Below are 18,065 nucleotides of genomic sequence, written 5' to 3' on the forward strand. Positions count from 1 at the left end.
TTACTTTTTTTTTTAAATGTGGGTGATAGAAGTAATTCACCAATCCTATATTGTATGTTCATAGAGAGTATAAAATGTAACTCATGATCATTTGTGACATTCAGAAAAAACTTGGGTTGAAGTCAAGCAACTTTAGGAATTTAAGACGGCAGGAAAGTGGCATCAAATATTTTCTTACAATATTTTTAGAACAGAAAGCAATAAAAAGAAAAGAATGCACCAAGATCACATGATAGCTGTCAGGGGACAGCTGAGTTGAGCCAGCGGGAGGAAGAGGAGTAGAGAGGAATAGATAAGGAGAGAGAGAGAGAGAGAGAGAGAGAGAGAGAGAGAGAGAGAGAGAGAGAGAGAGAGAGAGAGAGAGAGAGAGAGAGAGAGAGAGAGAGAGAGAGAGAGAGAGAGAGAGAGAGAGAGAGAGAGAGAGAGAGAGAGAGAGAGAGAGAGAGAGAGAGAGAGAGAGAGAGAGAGAGAGAGAGAGAGAGAGAGAGAGCGCAGGGGAAGTCGGTACATTTCTCGCCACCAATCCACATTGACTGAGCGCTCAACGGTGCACCTGCTCCAGTCAGGCCCGACCCACCTCAGCCCACGTAGTGTGTGGATGTGCTTTTGAGGCAAGATGCTCTCCATGTTGGTTCTTCTTCTGTTGGTTCTGCAAGGTATTTGAAAATTGCGAAATCTAAAAAAAAATCTTTGTCTTCATTAATGTGATTCTGCTTGTTACCTCACATTCAAGACACAATGAGGGCTGTTGGTGGAGTCTGAAAGTTCAATGTGCCTGTTTTATATTATGCTCGGTTTACAGTAAAGGAAGCTCATCTTGCAAAGTAAAATTCATTACCTGCTCTCCAATTCCATTTCAGTGCATATAAATGCGTTCACAAAAGTGCTTTATTGAATTAGACTACACATTGTGATTTATTGGCTCACTACTGCTTGGATTGTATAAGAGGTTCTGCCAGTGTTGGTGTTCAAGGAGAAACCAGCTTGGTACTAAAAAAAAACTGCTGACGGAACGCTTTATGTCACTTTTCAAGGTCTCTTCTCATTTCAGGAAACGTCAGCGGTGCCGCATTGTTCGAGGCCACCGAGAGGAACTGTTCCCTGTCCCCACCGGTGAGCTCTACATGACACAATTTACTTTTTTTTTTTTTTCATATTACAAAAGCTCATTTATTCTATTTTTTTCAATACTATTGATGTTTTAATGAATAAATAAAATATATTTTAATTATACTTTAGAATACTTTTAGCGTATATATTTTTTGAATAAAGTGTATGTTGCGAGAGCTGTGTTTGAAGCCCACACATGGATGATGGACATTTTCGAATGACAATTTAATTTCATAAACAAATCTGTAATCTCTTATATGCATGTTTTCTCAAGTATTTATAAGAAATATTTTACCTTTTTTTATATATTTTTCCTTTTTGAGTGAGTATTTTTAAAGAAATATTTTTGCTCTTGTTTTTTACAATAACTTGGTATTTGTTCAAAGTACAGCTCAAGAAAGATCGATTAATTACATTTTATAACTTTAAAAATGTGAAATTGTTTGTTATTTGTTGTCTTGAAATGGCAGCACAGTGGAAGAGTGTTTACCACATCTGCCTGACAATTCGTCGTGGGTCGAAATCTGAGCTTTATCCTTTCTGTGGAGCATTTTAAAGATATATTCCCAGATATCAAAACTATTACCATTTCAAATGTTCATAAACTAAGGAATTTTTTAATCATAACCTTTAAGTCAATACATGCTCAGAAAGCTTATGTACTATTGTTGTTATTGTGACACATAGCTATGGTTGCTGTTCACAGTTAATGATTACAATGAAAGATACAGGAAAGGATGAGTCAGCAGTTATTCATGTTATCAAATCTGTCTTTCACTGCGTGTGTGTGTGTGTGTGTGTGTGCGTGTGTGTGTGCGTGCGTGCGTGCACATCAGTTCCTCCCCAGCACAGCTGTGAACAGCAGTCTCCGGTTGCAGGAGTTGCGAGAACGAATGCTCCTCGCCAGCATCTCAGCCTACATTATCCCAGGCACGGATGCCCACTTGGTACCGCAGCTGTCACTCATCTTAAAATGCATTTCCTGTTCCCATGTGTGTGATCATTAACGGTAATACTGTGTGTCAGAGTGAATACATCGCACCACGTGATGCAAGGCTGGCGTTCATGACGGGCTTTACGGGCTCCACAGGTAACATTTTCCTACTTTTCTTTTTCTTCCGCCTTCCAGTGACTCAACATCCCACATCTGAGCTACTTTCATCCTCCTCTTAATAACCTCCCCCTCATTAAATTAAAAAGGATAGTTTACTCAGTATTAATTATCCCACAGCTTCGGCAAACTCACTTTATCCTTCCATATGGACTAGTCAGATAAAAGATGGCAACGGTGAAGTCGCACTTTATTAGATTACTTTAACTTTCCTGTGTCCTTTCTTGCCGAGGACTGTGGTGCATTCACAGCCATGTGTAATTTAATGCTCCCGCCTGGCTACAGGCACAGCCGTGGTCACGCCGGGCAAAGCGGCGCTGTGGACGGACAGCCGCTACTGGGTCCAAGCGGAGAGACAGATGGACTGCAATTGGGAGCTGCAAAAAGACGGTAGGCCTGATCACAATGTCGCTGGAAGAGCTTTGACCTGCAACTGAGATCAAGTGTTAAATCAATTTAGTGTTTGACAGTCCCAACTATGCCCAAAAGTACTCACATAATTGACACCCCTCTTCATAGATGCCACAAGACATTGGCAAGTTGCTACTTTTCTATTCGAGAAGGCTATGGCCTTTCAAAATGAAGTGCTTTCTCTCACTTCAAGACAGAGCATGAAAAGGTGAATTTGTGAGAAGCTAATTGAGAAATCCTAAACGAACAACACTTTCAAGAAAGTTTCTTGATACTTTTGAGAATTATTGTCGTATTGTAAGTCGCCAACTATTATGAATGGAGAATTGGACCTTGAAATTGATTGTGAAGTGCTGTGGATCAGTAATAACGCTGCCATGTCATCTGTCATTTCACAGTGTCCATAAGCAGCATAGCGGAGTGGCTCATCTCAGAGGTACCGCATGGCGGCAACATCGGCTTTGATCCATTCCTCTTCTCTCTCAGTGAGTCTTTATCACCGCTCCCATCAGTCTTTGTTAACAACTCCGGAGGCCGCAGACACCACAGACAGCTCCCGCATGATTGATTGTTTCCAGAGTGCTTAATAGTCTGCCATTTCCTCCATCAGAAACGCAGGAAGCCTACGGAATCAGTCTGGAGTCGAGCAATCGGAGCCTCAAGTCGATGCCTGGCAACCTGGTGGACCAAGTGTGGAAAGAGAGACCTCCCATCTCGCCTGATAGCCTCATACGCCTGCCAGACAGAGTCATACGTGCGTGCCTTTTCCTTCCTGTTCCTGGGTGCTAATAAATACCTGCATTGATGCAGCCTCACCATGAACAGCTTGGTGATGTTTTTATGGTTGACGGATTGAATGCTAACTTTGGGGGAATGGACAAGGAAGGAAGTTATTCTGGCATCCATTGGCCTCATAGGTCCATTAGCCTTTAAGGTCACGCAGTAGGCAAATGGAACAAATGGAGAGCATCATAAATCTAATATTTGAGCATGCATTTGACAGCATGTCTGGATAAGGACACTCAATCCGAGATGTGAAACGTCGTTGCCGGGATTTTAATGCCTGTGTAAATTTACACATAGAAGCATCATGCTTTCCAATTTATATTCTTTGTCATCAGGTCTTTGTGTAAGATTGTCTAAGTAAAGGCAGGAAGGGCAGTGCCCTGCTTAATGGTTTCCCTAATGGAGGTTTCACTGCTCAAGTATCATACCAGGACCAAGCCCTGCCGTGGTAGAGAAAAAGAAATACCCTAATTAGTATTAATAGCTGGACATGTACAAGGATTGTGTAGAGGTGGGATTATGCCAAAAATCAGCTCTTTTTTGTTAATAATTATGAATGCTTGTATTTGTTTATACTGTATGTGCCTTGCGGTATTTGTGTCATTTAGCTGAGATAGGCTCTAACTCAAGCGGATGGGCACAAGATAATAATGTTATACGTGCACATTGTAATGAGTGATAAACATAAATTAATGTCATCCACAGAAAGGCCCTGGCAAATGAAAGTGGAACAAATCCGAAATCACATGAAGGAGAATCCTTATGAGCCCACCGCTCTCCTGCTGTCAGCGCTCGATGAGACAGCATGTAAGTCACTTTAAAACGAACATCCCATTACATACACATAACAAACATCCATATATCCGTGATGTGTAATGTATTTCTCGTTTTCAAGGGCTGTTCAATATGCGTGGCAATGACATCCCTTACAACCCTTTTTTCTACTCATACACACTGCTGACCATGGATGAGATCTGGTACATTTTCACTTGATCCCGTCGAGAGGCCAGCAAGGACATCATTCAGGATTACCTAATAGTCTCATCGTTTTCTCACGACATGTCTATCAGGCTCTTTTTGCACAGAGAAAGAGTGACAGAAGAGCTGAGGACGTACCTGAACGCCTCATGCAGTGGGCCGTTCTGTGTGCAGCTGAAAAGCTACGACACCATCTTGGATCACCTCAAGGAGTACGTGAGCAGCCGGCCGGAGGTCAAAGTGTGGATCGGCACCGAGTACACCAATTACGCACTTTATGAGATCATAAAAACAGAGGTATGATGACTCATAGTCTACTGATTCGTATTTGTGATGACTATTATACATAATATACAAAATGAAGAGAAGTATTTGGACAACTCTTTTGAATTTGGGTAAGCGCTCTCAATAAGTGAAATGCTCTCACATATCAACCCAAAACGTTTTGTTGGGCTGAAGAATTAAGATTCCGGAAGCAGACTAATCTGACTCCTCATTGACTAATGAATTTTTATGTCCCAAAGCTTTTGTCTTATATACTTCCCTGTGTGATTAGATTTTTCTCGCTGCATTTTTACTGACTTGCATCCTGTAGGACAAAGTCATGAGCACCTCCTATTCTCCTGTACTGACCACCAAAGCTGTGAAAGATGACACTGAGCAGCGCATCTTGAGGGATGCTCACGTATGTCATCCCTGCACACCAATGCATGATATTATTAATACTAATATAATACTGCTAGTAGGAGGAGGACTATTAGTATTATTATATTGTATATTATATACTATTTATCTTTATCAATACTCAGGGGGATAGGATCCAGGCTGACCTGCAATTAGCAAACTGTTTAATTGTGTGTTTAATTGTCACCCATATACAGTAAATGCTTATACATATATTTGTTTTTTAAATAAAATTGAGTGAAAAAGTAAATGCTTACATTTGTTTTTTCAAAACATTTTTTGAAGAAACAAATTGAGGAGAAAATGTGTTTTCCACAAAAAAAACGAGGGTTAAGTAAAATGGCGAATCTGCAGGTGCCAAATCGCAAGTACGTGGGGCTCACTGTATTTATTATTATTATTATTATTATTATTATTATTATTATTATTATTATTATTATTATTATTATTATTATTATTATTATTATTATTATTATTATTATTATTATTATTATTATCATTATTATTATTATATTAGACTTTATTAGTATTCTTAGTATTTATTATTGAGTGTCACACTGATGAAGGCGGAAGTACTAGCCGAAACATGTCAGGTAATTCCACCTAATATATCTTGTTTGTGATAAAAGAACCAGTGAAATAATTGACAAGTGAAAACAAAATGAACATAGTACAACTAGTATTCTTAGTATTTTTTTCATTATCCTACTATTGCTCACTGGATTATTGTTGCTTCGTTCCAGGTGAGAGATGCCGTGGCTGTCATGCAGCTTCTCATGTGGTTGGAGAAGGCGGTGCCGACGGGAAAGGAGACGGAGCTGAGCGCCTCAGCGTATGTCAATCACTGTCGCAGGTCAGTCTCAATACTGCACATACAAATCACAAGACAACCTGAGCACTTGAATATATAGAGCAACAAAAAAAAACCATTTTCAGCAAACAGAAGGATAACAGGGGCCCGAGCTTTGAGACCATTTCTGCAAGTGGACCTAATGCGGCACTGGCACATTACAGGTAAGCGTCCTTAGTGGTGCCTTGAGATACGGGTTTCATTCATTTCATAATCACACTCAAAATCCTCTTTTACCATTGAATAATGAATGAATACAATTTGGATGGATGGATAGTTTGTTTATTTAATCAATCTAAATAGACCAGAACGCACCGCAAATAAGCTGGTCATTGTTAAATTGCGCTTCTCATGCTGCAGCCCAACAGTCGAAAGCAACAGGCACCTGACAGTGGAGGAGATGTACCTGGTGGACTCTGGTGGTCAGTACCTGTGAGTAACAACACACACACACACACACACACATAAAGTATGTGTGTCACTTTGGTGTCATGATTTCTCTCCACCACATCAGAGACGGGACCACGGACATCACTAGGACAGTCCACTGGGGGACCCCCACTGCTATGCAAAAGGTAACACTACGCATCTGATTCATAGTCATACTAATTTGTAGTATCTCAAGGCAACACTATAAGAAATGTGCTTCCATGTTGACATTTTTGTAGTCTGAAATAAACTAAAGTTGAATTATATTGTTGTTAACTAGGAGGCCTACACCAGAGTGCTCATTGGAAATATTGAAATATCTAGAACCATATTTCCTTCAGGGACCAGAGGTGGGGAATTTTCATTCATCAGTAGCTAAAATCGTAGTGTATCAAGTAACCACTAGATGGTAACATTGTACTGTTGCTGAGGTTGCAGCAGGATGTCTGAGTGTATAAGCTTGTGGTCTGCCGCCAGGTGTAAACTTGGAGATGCTGGGTCGCAGAGCACTGTGGGAAGTGGGCCTCAACTATGGCCACGGCACAGGACACGGAGTCGGCAATTATTTCGGTGTTCACGAGTGTACGCCGCCTCTTTTGTCTCATATTTACTCACACAGAATATGTTTAAACTCTACTTCTTAAACCTTTTACTCTAAGTAACATTGGACATTGACGAAGGGCTATATGTATTTTTAACTATACTTAAATAATTCAAAAGTTAAACGAAAATTGTTTACAAATAAACATCTCTTAAAGATCAACTGCAAATATATTGTACAAAAAATAAATACAACTGTATAATATAATACTTTGGAAATCAATTGAGAAGAACCTCAAACCAAAATTGCATTCGGCCCAAAAACTATAAATGCTATTTGTAGTAATGTGTTGTTTTGTTGTTGTTGTTGTTGTTAAAATACTTAACATTTTAAAAATTATTTGATTACATTTTTACTTGTATTGTTTTTTTACTCATATTTTATTTCAATTTTCATTTTTATTCTTATGTGCATATAATTTTTAAATACTTATTTTTATAATGAATAATACACTAACAAAATTAAATTATTTCTGTATTTCTGTTAATTTTGTAGGATTCCTTACTTGTAATGTACTGTATTTGCAAGTTTTTTATTTAGCATTTTTTAGTTCAATGGCTATTGTTTTGATCATAGATAACATTCTAGACTTAATTAATACTATTATGCTTTACTGTTATTAACTAGTTTTATATTTTATATTCTTTGCAAGTAATCATTTTATTTTTTAATATTCTTAGTATTGTTCTACTTAATGTTTTTGTGAATAATACACTTAACAAATACTATTATAACATCCAAATACTATTATAACTATTATTGTGAATAATACACTTAACAAATACTATTATAAATTCCAAATACTATTATAACCGATTATCTTTATGTAGTTTTCTGTTTTGTAAGTTGTTTGATTATTATTATTATGATTATTATTTCGAGTTTGATTGTTTTATTCCACTTATTCCAGTTATTCTCACTCTTCACTATTTTCACTTATTTGTATTTTTTTTTTACATTATAAATAATACAATTGATACAGTAAATAATACTAATATACACTCCTGTTTTTGTTTAGGGCCTGTTGGTTTCCAGAGTAACAACATTCCCTTTAGAGAAGGCATGTTCACGTCGATAGGTGAGACTTTTCATTTTAAAAATACATCATTTGTAGATTTGAATGAAAATTAAATTCACAGTATGCTATTTTGGGGGGGTTGTGCCTGATTTTGTTCACAGAACCTGGATATTACAAAGATAATGACTTTGGGATTCGCATTGAAGATGTTGTAGTGGTTGTGCCCATCCATACAAAAGTACTCACCGATCATTTAGTCATGTATTATTAATAAGCGGTGTATGGTAATTGGCTCTGTTTTTGACTTACAGTATGGTCATAACTACTTGACCTTTGACACTGTGTCCTTGGTACCGTATGACAGGAAGTTGATTGACATCTCTCTTCTGAGCCCAGTCCAGGTAATTGAAATGATCATGAAAGAAAATGTCCTAAATCCTAGAATGGCCATTAGTTTACGGTGATATTGTGTTATAGTAATATGTAAAGAGCTTTTTGTCAATATCTCATCAGTTTCCTGTTTCAAAGGTGTAAAGAACTTATCTTATGTCTCAGATGTTTCCTTTCCCTTGCAGTAAGAGTGCTGGTTTCCTCTTGAACCCCTCCCGAATTTTTTCTCTCCAACTGAAAAACGAAAGTGCTCTCGTCAAAACAAAGCAAAGCTTCTCCTATGTCATTTTTAAACTAAACTTTATAAAGTCTTGTAAAGTGCAAAAACAATTGTGCAATAACTACAGTATGGAGGGCAGCAAAATATACAAATATACAACAAGCATATGTGCAAAATACAGAAAATGCCAAAGTAGTGTAATACGACGAAATACATGAATCCAATGACTTTTGATATACAAATTCCAATTTCACTTGGACTTTGAGTAAAAGAAAAATGCAATGGAATTGTTAGTTAGTTAGTTAGTTAGTTAGTTAGTTAGTTAGTTAGTTAGTTAGTTAGTTAGTTAGTTAGTTAGTTTGTTTGTTTGTTTGTTTGTTTGTTTGTTTGTTTGTTTGTTTGTTTGTTTGTTTGTTTGTTTGTTCTAGTTCTAGTTCTAGTTCTAGTTCTAGTAAACATCCCTGTGGAACACCGAATGCCACTTAAGCAGTAATTAGCTTTTCTTTTTCTACTCTTGATCCAGCTGCAGTGGTTGAATAAATATTACGAGACCATCCGGAGGCTAATGGGTCCTGAGCTGGACCGCCAGGGGCTCCATGAGGAGAAGAGCTGGATGCTAAGACACACAGAACCCTTTGTGGGGTCAGGATCTTCTTCATCTCTCCAATCCTCTTCGCCCACCCTGGTCACTTTGGTTGTGGCTGTGTTGTATAATGTTGCACTCTAAACATTATGGCCATTAATACTTAAGTACTATATTGGCCAAGAGAAACACTGAATTTGTGCAAACATATTTTTGTTCCAAGTTTGAAAATGATCTTTTGTATAAATTTGATGCTCTTTAAACTATTTATGTAATCAAACGGCATAATTTATTTGATTTGTTACCGTGTTTGAAATATACTGTACATTTGGCAAGCAAACTTGGCCCACTTGTGTTAAGTCATTCAAATGCAGTATTTGAGCAATGAGATTTTGTTTATACATCTACATCAATATCTTTACATATATTATTTGTACCCCACTGTTATGTTGCTTGAAACCGTAGATCCATCAATGAAATCAGAATGTGTTTCAGTTGCAATTAAACTTATTCTTAATGATTCTACTGAGCAGGCACTGAGCACGTGCCTTGACAAATGAGTGACTACTTTTTTGCTGTGACTTGTGAGCAAAATAAGATATGAGCACTAGATAGTGGCAGAAAAATCAACCAACCTCACAACAAGCAGCAGTGAGGCAAATATGGTGAGCAATTCCTCAAAAAAAGAGGCTCTCCGCTTTTTATTGCCACTCCCAGTTAAAGTGTACTGTCAAACTAAGCATAGTAGCGACTTGCAATTTGGTTTGTTAACAACCAGCCAAATTTCATTGAATCACAGGCACTGATACCGCAGTACTGAATGTTGACCCCAAGTAGACAAAAATCATACCTTCACCTTTCACACATATTCAGTCACAGGAATTAGTATGTAAGAATGGCGCCCCCAAGCGGAGACAAATAATACTTACAAAAAGTATACCTACGCCTAACACGCATAAACAGTGCTGTAAACGATACGTAAATAAATAAATGAATTTGGTTGCTACTTCACAGATTTTATCTATGTCAGGTTTCTCTAGAACCTAACCCCTGCAATAATTTCGCTCTTGTATTGGATCTCATATTGTGCAGGTGTACTCTACATAATAGTGTGCCAACTGTTGACATTGTATTGAGTGAATATAACTGGCAGCTATTTCCATGACGTGCCAGCGAAATGTGAACTTGGTTCTACAGCGAGCTGAAGTGCCATGAGAGGAAGCTGAGATAGCGCATCCTCTCTTCATGTGGTTTGCATGCACATTAAAATAACAAGGTCGACTTGGCTTACGTCTGGCACAAAGGGCAAAAACAAAATTTTGATGTTTTTGTTTTCTCACTGCAAGTTTTGATTTCTGTGTACGGAACGAATAGTGTAGTTTTGTGGGGTAGAAAAGTTGTGGTTTACTCCCAAAATGCATGCATGAAAATTTTAGAACAATCTAGATGTCCTGGTTTGTGTTTGGTGCTCCACTGTTGCTTTGTATGGGACACTCCTTTGGATGTGCTGACAGATAGTCACAGCTGATGAAAATACGCTGAAAAAGCACACTGTGGAGACATGCGCAACAGTTTTAAAAAGACCTGGCATGATTCATTTACAATGTGCTGAAGAAGGAAAAAATGTCGCAACAGTAGATGTCATGAAGTGCACTCTACTGAAGAAAACGCAACACTTATTACGTTGTTGGTTGAGAAAAATGACTATAAAGTGGTACCCTGAGATGCAAACACAAATTCAAGACAAGAGTGCTGTGTGGTGGCATCTGAAAGAGAATTATACATTGTGTATTTAAAGCAAGATCCTGCTACCTACAAACATACATTATGAAATTGATGTGGTGGTGTTGTTCAAATGGTGCAGCAACACATGTAGACAGAAAAGAGAGAAAGAAAACCACTCACTAGCATGCATTCTTGATTCTCAATGAAGACCGCCAAATATTTGTGCCGTATTGAGATGCCAGGCGAGGGGCTGAGGCTCCAACACAGTATATCGATCGGTATATCTGTTTAATGCTGCCCCCAGGGGCCAAGGTGTGCAAACCCGAATGAGCAGTACAGCATGCACTGAAGGAAACAGAGCGACTAAAGCTGTTAAGTTCTTTGTAAATCTAAATCAAGTCATAACTATATGTTTTTATAACTTTATTTTGAGGTTTGCTTTTTGGGGAGGCTGGAATGGAAAGGGAAAATATAGTATTGTGTTTTAAAGCATAGTCAATGAACAAGTTGAACTTGTTTCTCATTGCACTTGTACTTACGAGTCTAAAACAGTTTTATGTTGTTTGAAACAGCTGAGAGAAGGTTGAGGTGTGCAGTTGTGTGTTTGTTACCATGAGGTCATGTGACTTCCCCTTTGCGTGCACTTTTCTTTCAGCAGCGGGGAAGTGCACCTCTTCTGTCTCATCTCTTTTCATATCTGTCCTCTCAAACCAGAGACAAGGGCAGAAAATATTACCCAACATTTCTTTATTTGATCCAAGTTGCCTGCACGCCGACGACGACAAAATGTTGAGGCGAAAGCCATCCAATGCCTCAGAGAAAGAGCAGGTGCAGAAGAAGAAGGTGAGCAAAGCCTTTTTATTGTAATATTGCTTTGAAATGTGAGATGGCGTAAGCAAAAGTATTTTCTTAGCTAAGAACAGAAACATACTTGCAATAAACTGTACGATCACATTTGAAGTTTAAACACTTGGAGAATTTTCAAGGCACTTTTTTTCAAAGGAAGTCTGCATATGACAGAACAAACCTGTGGTTAGGCTGAGCTAACCAATGCGTGCACACACACATATGCATAGTTGAAATAACCACTTGAAGTTGTTAACGTGTGAGGGAAGATCTAGTTCCTCTATTCTTGTAGGGCAGAAGTACTTTGAGTTTAGAAACAAAACAAAAGATTTCAGCAATGCTTCATGTTGTGCCCTTGTCATCAAAGCAGATGTCCGGTAGACTGGATCTGGAACGACACATCCAATTTAATCTTTCTTATTTTGGCATTTAATTAAAAACTCTTAGCACTATATTTTCCACATTATGCCCCTCCCAAGTTATCATTCTGATATTTTAACAACATATTGTATATGTGCTTCAAGATTAATGCTGCCATCTAACTCATTATGTTATGCCATTTGGTGTGTCCGCCTTTGCCACCACTCTATCATCAAGTCGAACAAACAAAGAAGAATATACTACCTAATGGAAAACAGTACACAGTTTAAAATTATTTTGTGTCAGTTCAAATGTGTTTAAAGCGTGTGGGAGTGGTTGGGTTTTTTTTTAAATGCATTTTATGGTCTGTTTATACAGCAGTGTTGCATAAGTTGTTTGGATATTTTCAACATCTTTAGCAAGAAACAGCAGAAAGGGTCACATTCAAGTCATCGCTTTGGAGAAACCTTGTCTTCACACATTTGGGGAGATTATGAGTGTGGGTGTGTGGGTGTGTTGAGAGTGTGTGTGTATTTGTAAGCCTTTAATCTTGATTTCAGTAATGTATTACTGGAATGGATTGTGTGGGTAAAAAAGAAAAATGTGTGTGTTTGCAGCTCACACTGCAAAGATCGAGCAGCTTCAAAGACTTCATGAAGCCCAAAGTCACCTCACCCGTCACACCAGACAAGGAGTTCGTCCTAGATGAGACTGTGAGTCGGCATGGCACACAATCAGAAGTCGAGGACGGGGAGTTTCCTTTTTGTTTTGTTTTTTATGACCTGAGGAGTTTCCACAGATATGTTTAATGGTACAGCGAATATCATGCATTCCATAAAATCAAGATAAAGGAGCAAGCTTTTGTGCTAAAGGGCCACACTTGAGTAATCAAAAAACAAGCATGATATCTATAAGGCTTTTTTGTTTGTTTTCTATAGTAAAACTGTCACATGGGGAACCAAATCTGGACCCGGAAGTCGACAGGACAAACAAAGAGTCTTTATAGACCAAAATAGTGAGAAACAACAGAGACCAGGCTTGGAAAGCTTGACGTTAAGTGTCCCTGAGCAAGGCATGCCCAAAAAATACAAACTAATAATGACAAAATAAAGATGACAAAGAGAAACTGACAACATCAAGGACAGACACAACCCACATTTATTAACATTTAATTTGGGGTAGGTTGTTACAGAGTGCTATATATAAAAACATATCACCTAAAGTGGTCGTCATCATTTGTATCACCCCAGATGACCACTCACAGCCCGTTGAGTGAAATGCTCAGTGAGACTTTGCCTTGCCCTGCAGTGGGTTTTGCAGGTGCACTTACGTATTTGGGTTGAAAGAGGAACTGTGCGTTCAGGTCATAAAGTGTTGTAGAAGTGCAAAACTTCCTGCACTTGATTGGAAGTACATATTAATGACTTTACTGCAATCGAGTGCTTTTGAGCATAAAGTGCAGACAGGATATCCTTTGCATGGTGAGAGGCAGTCAGGCAGAGAGCCGCAACTGTCTGCCTTACAAACAGTCGTTTCACTTTACTGTTAAGCACTTACAATACACAATGTATGTTTACTCCCTGTTGTGCATATTGTCAGTGCAAATAAACCAATTTGTTTTTTTAAATACAGAATGGAATGAAGAAGATCTTTAAAATGAGTCCTGACCTAACTTAATGTTTGGGTCTAATTTTGGACGGTTCTAAATTTGGACTCAGCACTAATCCTGATTCATCAGAGCCACACGGTGCTAAATTTAATCTCCATAATGACCACTCCCATGAAACTTGGCAAAAACATCCCAGATAATGAGGTTCAGAAATGGATCGAAGACTCGGAAAGTAGCTTGGTGTGACAGTACAACTGAATATGTTAATCTAACTCAGTATGTGCTTCTCAATTATTATCTCAATTGTTCAATTATTATCTCAATTATTATTATCCATGCCCCCCCAGAAAGAAGAAAATATCTCGTGCCTCCCCAATTCTCCTCAGTGACTATAAAGTCCATATAGTGACCATATAGTGAATATGCCCCTCGACCCCCACCCTCGCCTCATATTCATATAAATGAACATAATTTATCATCTTCCATAAGATATTGATAGAGCTGACTGATGTTTGGACATAGACCGCAATTCCACAAAAAATGTGTTTTTCAATTCTGGTTTGTTTTTCTTTGAGGCAATTCAAATGTATAAGTGCAAATCCTCCAGATTTTATCTCACTCTCTCGCAATCAATTTCAAGAATTCAGTTTCAGCAAAAACCTCAAAGCTTACACAATGCACAAATGTTATCATCATGTTGATCTGCTGTGTATATGAAGTTGCAATGTGGGGAGAAAGTTAAATTAAACGGATGTGTCCTCAGGTGGAAGGGAGTGTCACGGATGAAGGGAAAAGCGCAGGCAAACTTGGCAAAAAGTGGCGGAATGTCATCTCCCGCACAATGACACGCAAGACTTCCAAGATGGTGCAGAAGGTTCTGGCTGAGGAAGGGGTATATATTCATTTTAAACACTGTACACTTAATAATACACTGTGTCTCACTACAATGTATCATCAGAGGTGAAAGGAGTTAACTCGCGCGACTTGAGCAATGTAGCATCCACTGGTCAAATAAATGTATGGCATGCATAAATGAATTCCACTTTCAAAACAAATTACATTTATAACATTTAGAAATTAACAATATGTCTGATTGCATTATAATTACAAAAACAAATGTAGTAATAAGTAAATGAATGTGTGAAAATATAAATGTTTAAAAATACATACGTACTATGACTACTTTAATTATAATCGAATATTAGAAATATAAAAATTCGGATTGGTACAAATTTGTTTTAGTACGGTACAATTTTAAGTACAAAATTATAGAGCCCTATTTTGCATTATAAAAAACAAACACATTTTATTCATTTCAATGAGGAATGATTTCACATACGAGGGTTTTGAATTAAGATATGTTGTTAAAGGTTCAAAATAGAAAAGTGTAAATAACAATAATAACTCTGACCCAATGTCGGACTTAGTCTCTTCAGGGGGAGGGCTGTGAGGAACAGTATCCCGTCTCCCCCGACTGGGGCGACCAGAGGATATCAACGTGCTCCACGGGCTCAGAAGACACGGCTTCCAGTCCTGTCTCCTGCCCATTTTCTGGCAGTAAGACTTCCTGTCCATTGATCCTCTTTGCTGCCAAGCATCCTGGTCCAAATGTGTCCTTCTTTAGACAGCGACAGACAGAGCCTGGACAGCGGTTACGGTCAGAGGGACAGCATAAGACTGGAGGAGAATGTGGTCCCATTCAATGGACCCTTTTGTGGCCGCGCCGTGGTGCACACTGACTTCACTCCCAGTCCTTACGATGTGGAGTCTCTGAAGCTTCAGGTGAGTCGACATGATGACATCATTCTGAAATCATCCGCTTGATGTGGTTCCTTTCCATATCGATGTGTCACAAAAGATGATTAAATCAGCAATGACACAATGTGAATAATAACTCAGAGTTATCGGGGTTTGTTGTTAGGTTATGTTGGGTTGGGTTGGGTTGGGTTGGTTTGGCTTGGGTTAGGTTAGGTTAGGTTAGGTTAGGTTAGGTTAGGTTAGGTTAAGTTAGGTTAGAAGACATATGATTGTGTTTCCCGCCTCCCTCAGAAAGGAGACATCATCCACATCATCGAGAAGCCTCCCGTGGGCACCTGGACGGGAAAACTCAACCATAAAGTGGGATCCTTTAAGTTCATCTACGTTAATCTCCTGCCCGACGAGAGCCCCCCTGCAAGGCGAAGACGTTGTGACAGTAAGACCAAGACAAACAAGTCCAAACCATCCACTCTGGAAGAAGTACTGGACCGCATCGGTCTGATGGTGCGATGCCTACTATTTTGTTTCGCTTTTGTCCATTCCTATCCCTCATGGTACAATCTATAGGCCTACTCATAGATTATAATCATTAGCCACAAGCTAACCAAAACAATAGTCCAGCCTTTTTAATGTTACCCTGTTCCACCAGACCTGATTCAAATGATGTCATTTTATTTCTGAAACAGTGTCAGTGAATGATTTGTTGCCTGATATAAGAGTTTAACAAGTACCGCACATTTGATGTATAACATTCATCCTGTTCCAGGAGTTGTCTTCCTTGCTGTCCATGCATGGATTTCAGAACCTGGAAGACTTCAGGGGTCTGAGGGAGTGTCACCTCAATGAGCTGAACATCACCGACCCGGATCAACGCGACAAGATCCTGAGCGCCGCTGACCTGTTACACGACTGTAGGTTTAGCGTCTCTCGTTTATGTTCCACCATATCTTTGAGAAAGTCCGCCCTGTCAGTCAGAAAGTCATCTTTTATTCCCTCTGACACAGGACGTGTGCCTGTATGGGCTCTTGTGCCACCATCCCGCTTCTGTGCCTCAGCGACATAGTTAAAAATGTTTTACTGCTCTCTATACGCAGCCTTAAACGCACTCTTGTGTTCAGTCTTGTAAGACATCTTGATATTTGAGCTGATCTCATCTCCACACACTTTTTCATTTCCCCCACACAAACCCCGAGGTGACTGTGAAATTAAATGAACTGCAGCAACTCATACAAAAAAACACTTGAAAAGATGGATCAAATCCAGCATGTGGTAGGGAGTGGCCAAATCTGTGTGAAGTGTTTAATGTTAAATAGTGTCCTTAATGATAACTAACTACTAAATAATATCCCCTAAATAATAACCCTCTTTGTTTTATACATCTTAAATGTGTGAATTAATTATGACAAAAATGGCGACTAAATCAACATCCACCCGGAAAGTATTAAAGTCGTAATGTTAAATTAATGCAGATTAATGTAATATTATAAGAATAAAGTTGTAATTTCGGAAAAATTAATCGTGATATTAAAACTCTGTTACGGTTAAATGATAATAGTGTTTTACGGTTGGAAGAATACATAAAAAGGTAAAATATCATAATATTATCACAATAAACTTGGAAAGTTACTATAAAAAATCATTATGCCCTGATATTACAAAAAGGTTCCAACAATAAAGTCATAATATTCATAGAAAAATGTTTTAACATTAAAATTAAATAGTAAGATAAAAGCTTTGTGTGTGTGTGTGTGTGTGTGTGTGTGCGTGTGTGCGTGTGTGCGTGTGCGTGCGGCTAATTAATTATTTGTCACCTTTCTTTTTAAGATTACCAAAACAAAACTTAAAAAACATGTTTCAACATCCTATACTAACCATGAAAATAATTTCCAGCTGAGGATGAATCCAGTCTGCAGGAGAAGGAAGAAGAGCAGGTGGAGGAAGGACCCAAGGAGGACATCAAGGAGCCGAGGGACTCTGGTTGCTTTGAGAGCTTAGAGCAGCTGGATGTGAGACCTAAGGAAGCTAAAATGGATGAAAAGGATGAGCAGTCAAAAACAAGCAAGGAGACGGAGCAGAAGACCATTAAAGATGTCCAACGACACATGCAAGAGCTGAGTGTGCAAGAAGAATGTTGAAGGAAGCCTTCAGTGTCATGCAAATGTTCTTTTGGTCGTCCAGGAGTTTTGGGCCAGAAGCAGTGGGAGCTTTCTGTTGTGAAGAAAAAAAAACATTCGACTCACAATGTAAATCTGCTGTACTTTTGTAAACACAAACTGTTTCCTAGAAAGTGGCCTATTCAAATTGGCATTATCTTGTTTTGTGAGAATTGCATTTGTTGTTTTGTCATAATACATGTTCTCTGTAATGTATTCAGTCCACGCTGTAAATAGTTTATGAATAAAGCCTGAGAATGTTACACAATGTCTCTTTCATTTTTGTATCCTAATGACAGCCAGTCTAGTTCTTAATAACATTTTAAAAATGGTGGTCAGTCAGTCCTTTCTGTCTGATATGACAGCCGGATGATGCTTTTACCGCACTGTCGCCTAACGCCACTTTTGTTCCCAAGCTCGCATTTTGTTCACGTGAGAAGGTT

General features: G+C 38.6%; 2 protein-coding genes and 1 long non-coding RNA gene across 3 annotated transcripts; 2 read left to right on the top strand and 1 right to left on the bottom strand.

The window, feature by feature from the left end:
- The first annotated feature begins 266 nt into the window (after positions 1-266).
- On the top strand, positions 267-9,696 carry xpnpep2 (X-prolyl aminopeptidase (aminopeptidase P) 2, membrane-bound). The gene is made up of 21 exons (XM_061290331.1): positions 267-656; positions 1,052-1,113; positions 1,947-2,057; positions 2,137-2,200; positions 2,507-2,611; positions 3,031-3,117; positions 3,243-3,386; positions 4,124-4,225; positions 4,314-4,395; positions 4,489-4,693; positions 4,992-5,081; positions 5,824-5,933; positions 6,017-6,094; positions 6,291-6,362; positions 6,445-6,505; positions 6,640-6,709; positions 6,837-6,941; positions 7,979-8,038; positions 8,140-8,216; positions 8,290-8,379; positions 9,112-9,696. Exons 1-21 carry the CDS (start codon positions 617-619, stop codon positions 9,313-9,315), a joined length of 2,019 nt encoding a protein of 672 aa, XP_061146315.1. The 5' UTR covers positions 267-616; the 3' UTR covers positions 9,316-9,696.
- LOC133161749 (uncharacterized) lies at positions 4,510-11,215 on the bottom strand. The gene is made up of 4 exons (XR_009716121.1): positions 11,077-11,215; positions 6,246-8,602; positions 5,800-5,946; positions 4,510-4,669 (listed from the first exon to the last, which is right to left on the bottom strand). It is a non-coding gene; the product is annotated as an uncharacterized LOC133161749 (long non-coding RNA).
- Positions 11,216-11,523: 308 nt separating this feature from the next.
- Positions 11,524-17,890, top strand: sash3 (SAM and SH3 domain containing 3). Its single transcript, XM_061287641.1, has 8 exons — positions 11,524-11,739; positions 12,720-12,815; positions 14,475-14,603; positions 15,139-15,268; positions 15,336-15,493; positions 15,761-15,973; positions 16,236-16,380; positions 17,360-17,890. Exons 1-8 carry the CDS (start codon positions 11,683-11,685, stop codon positions 17,602-17,604), a joined length of 1,173 nt encoding a protein of 390 aa, XP_061143625.1. The 5' UTR covers positions 11,524-11,682; the 3' UTR covers positions 17,605-17,890.
- Positions 17,891-18,065: the final 175 nt, after the last annotated feature.

This window comes from Syngnathus typhle, linkage group LG1 (genome assembly GCF_033458585.1).
Source record: "Syngnathus typhle isolate RoL2023-S1 ecotype Sweden linkage group LG1, RoL_Styp_1.0, whole genome shotgun sequence".
Classification (NCBI taxonomy): domain Eukaryota; kingdom Metazoa; phylum Chordata; class Actinopteri; order Syngnathiformes; family Syngnathidae; genus Syngnathus; species Syngnathus typhle.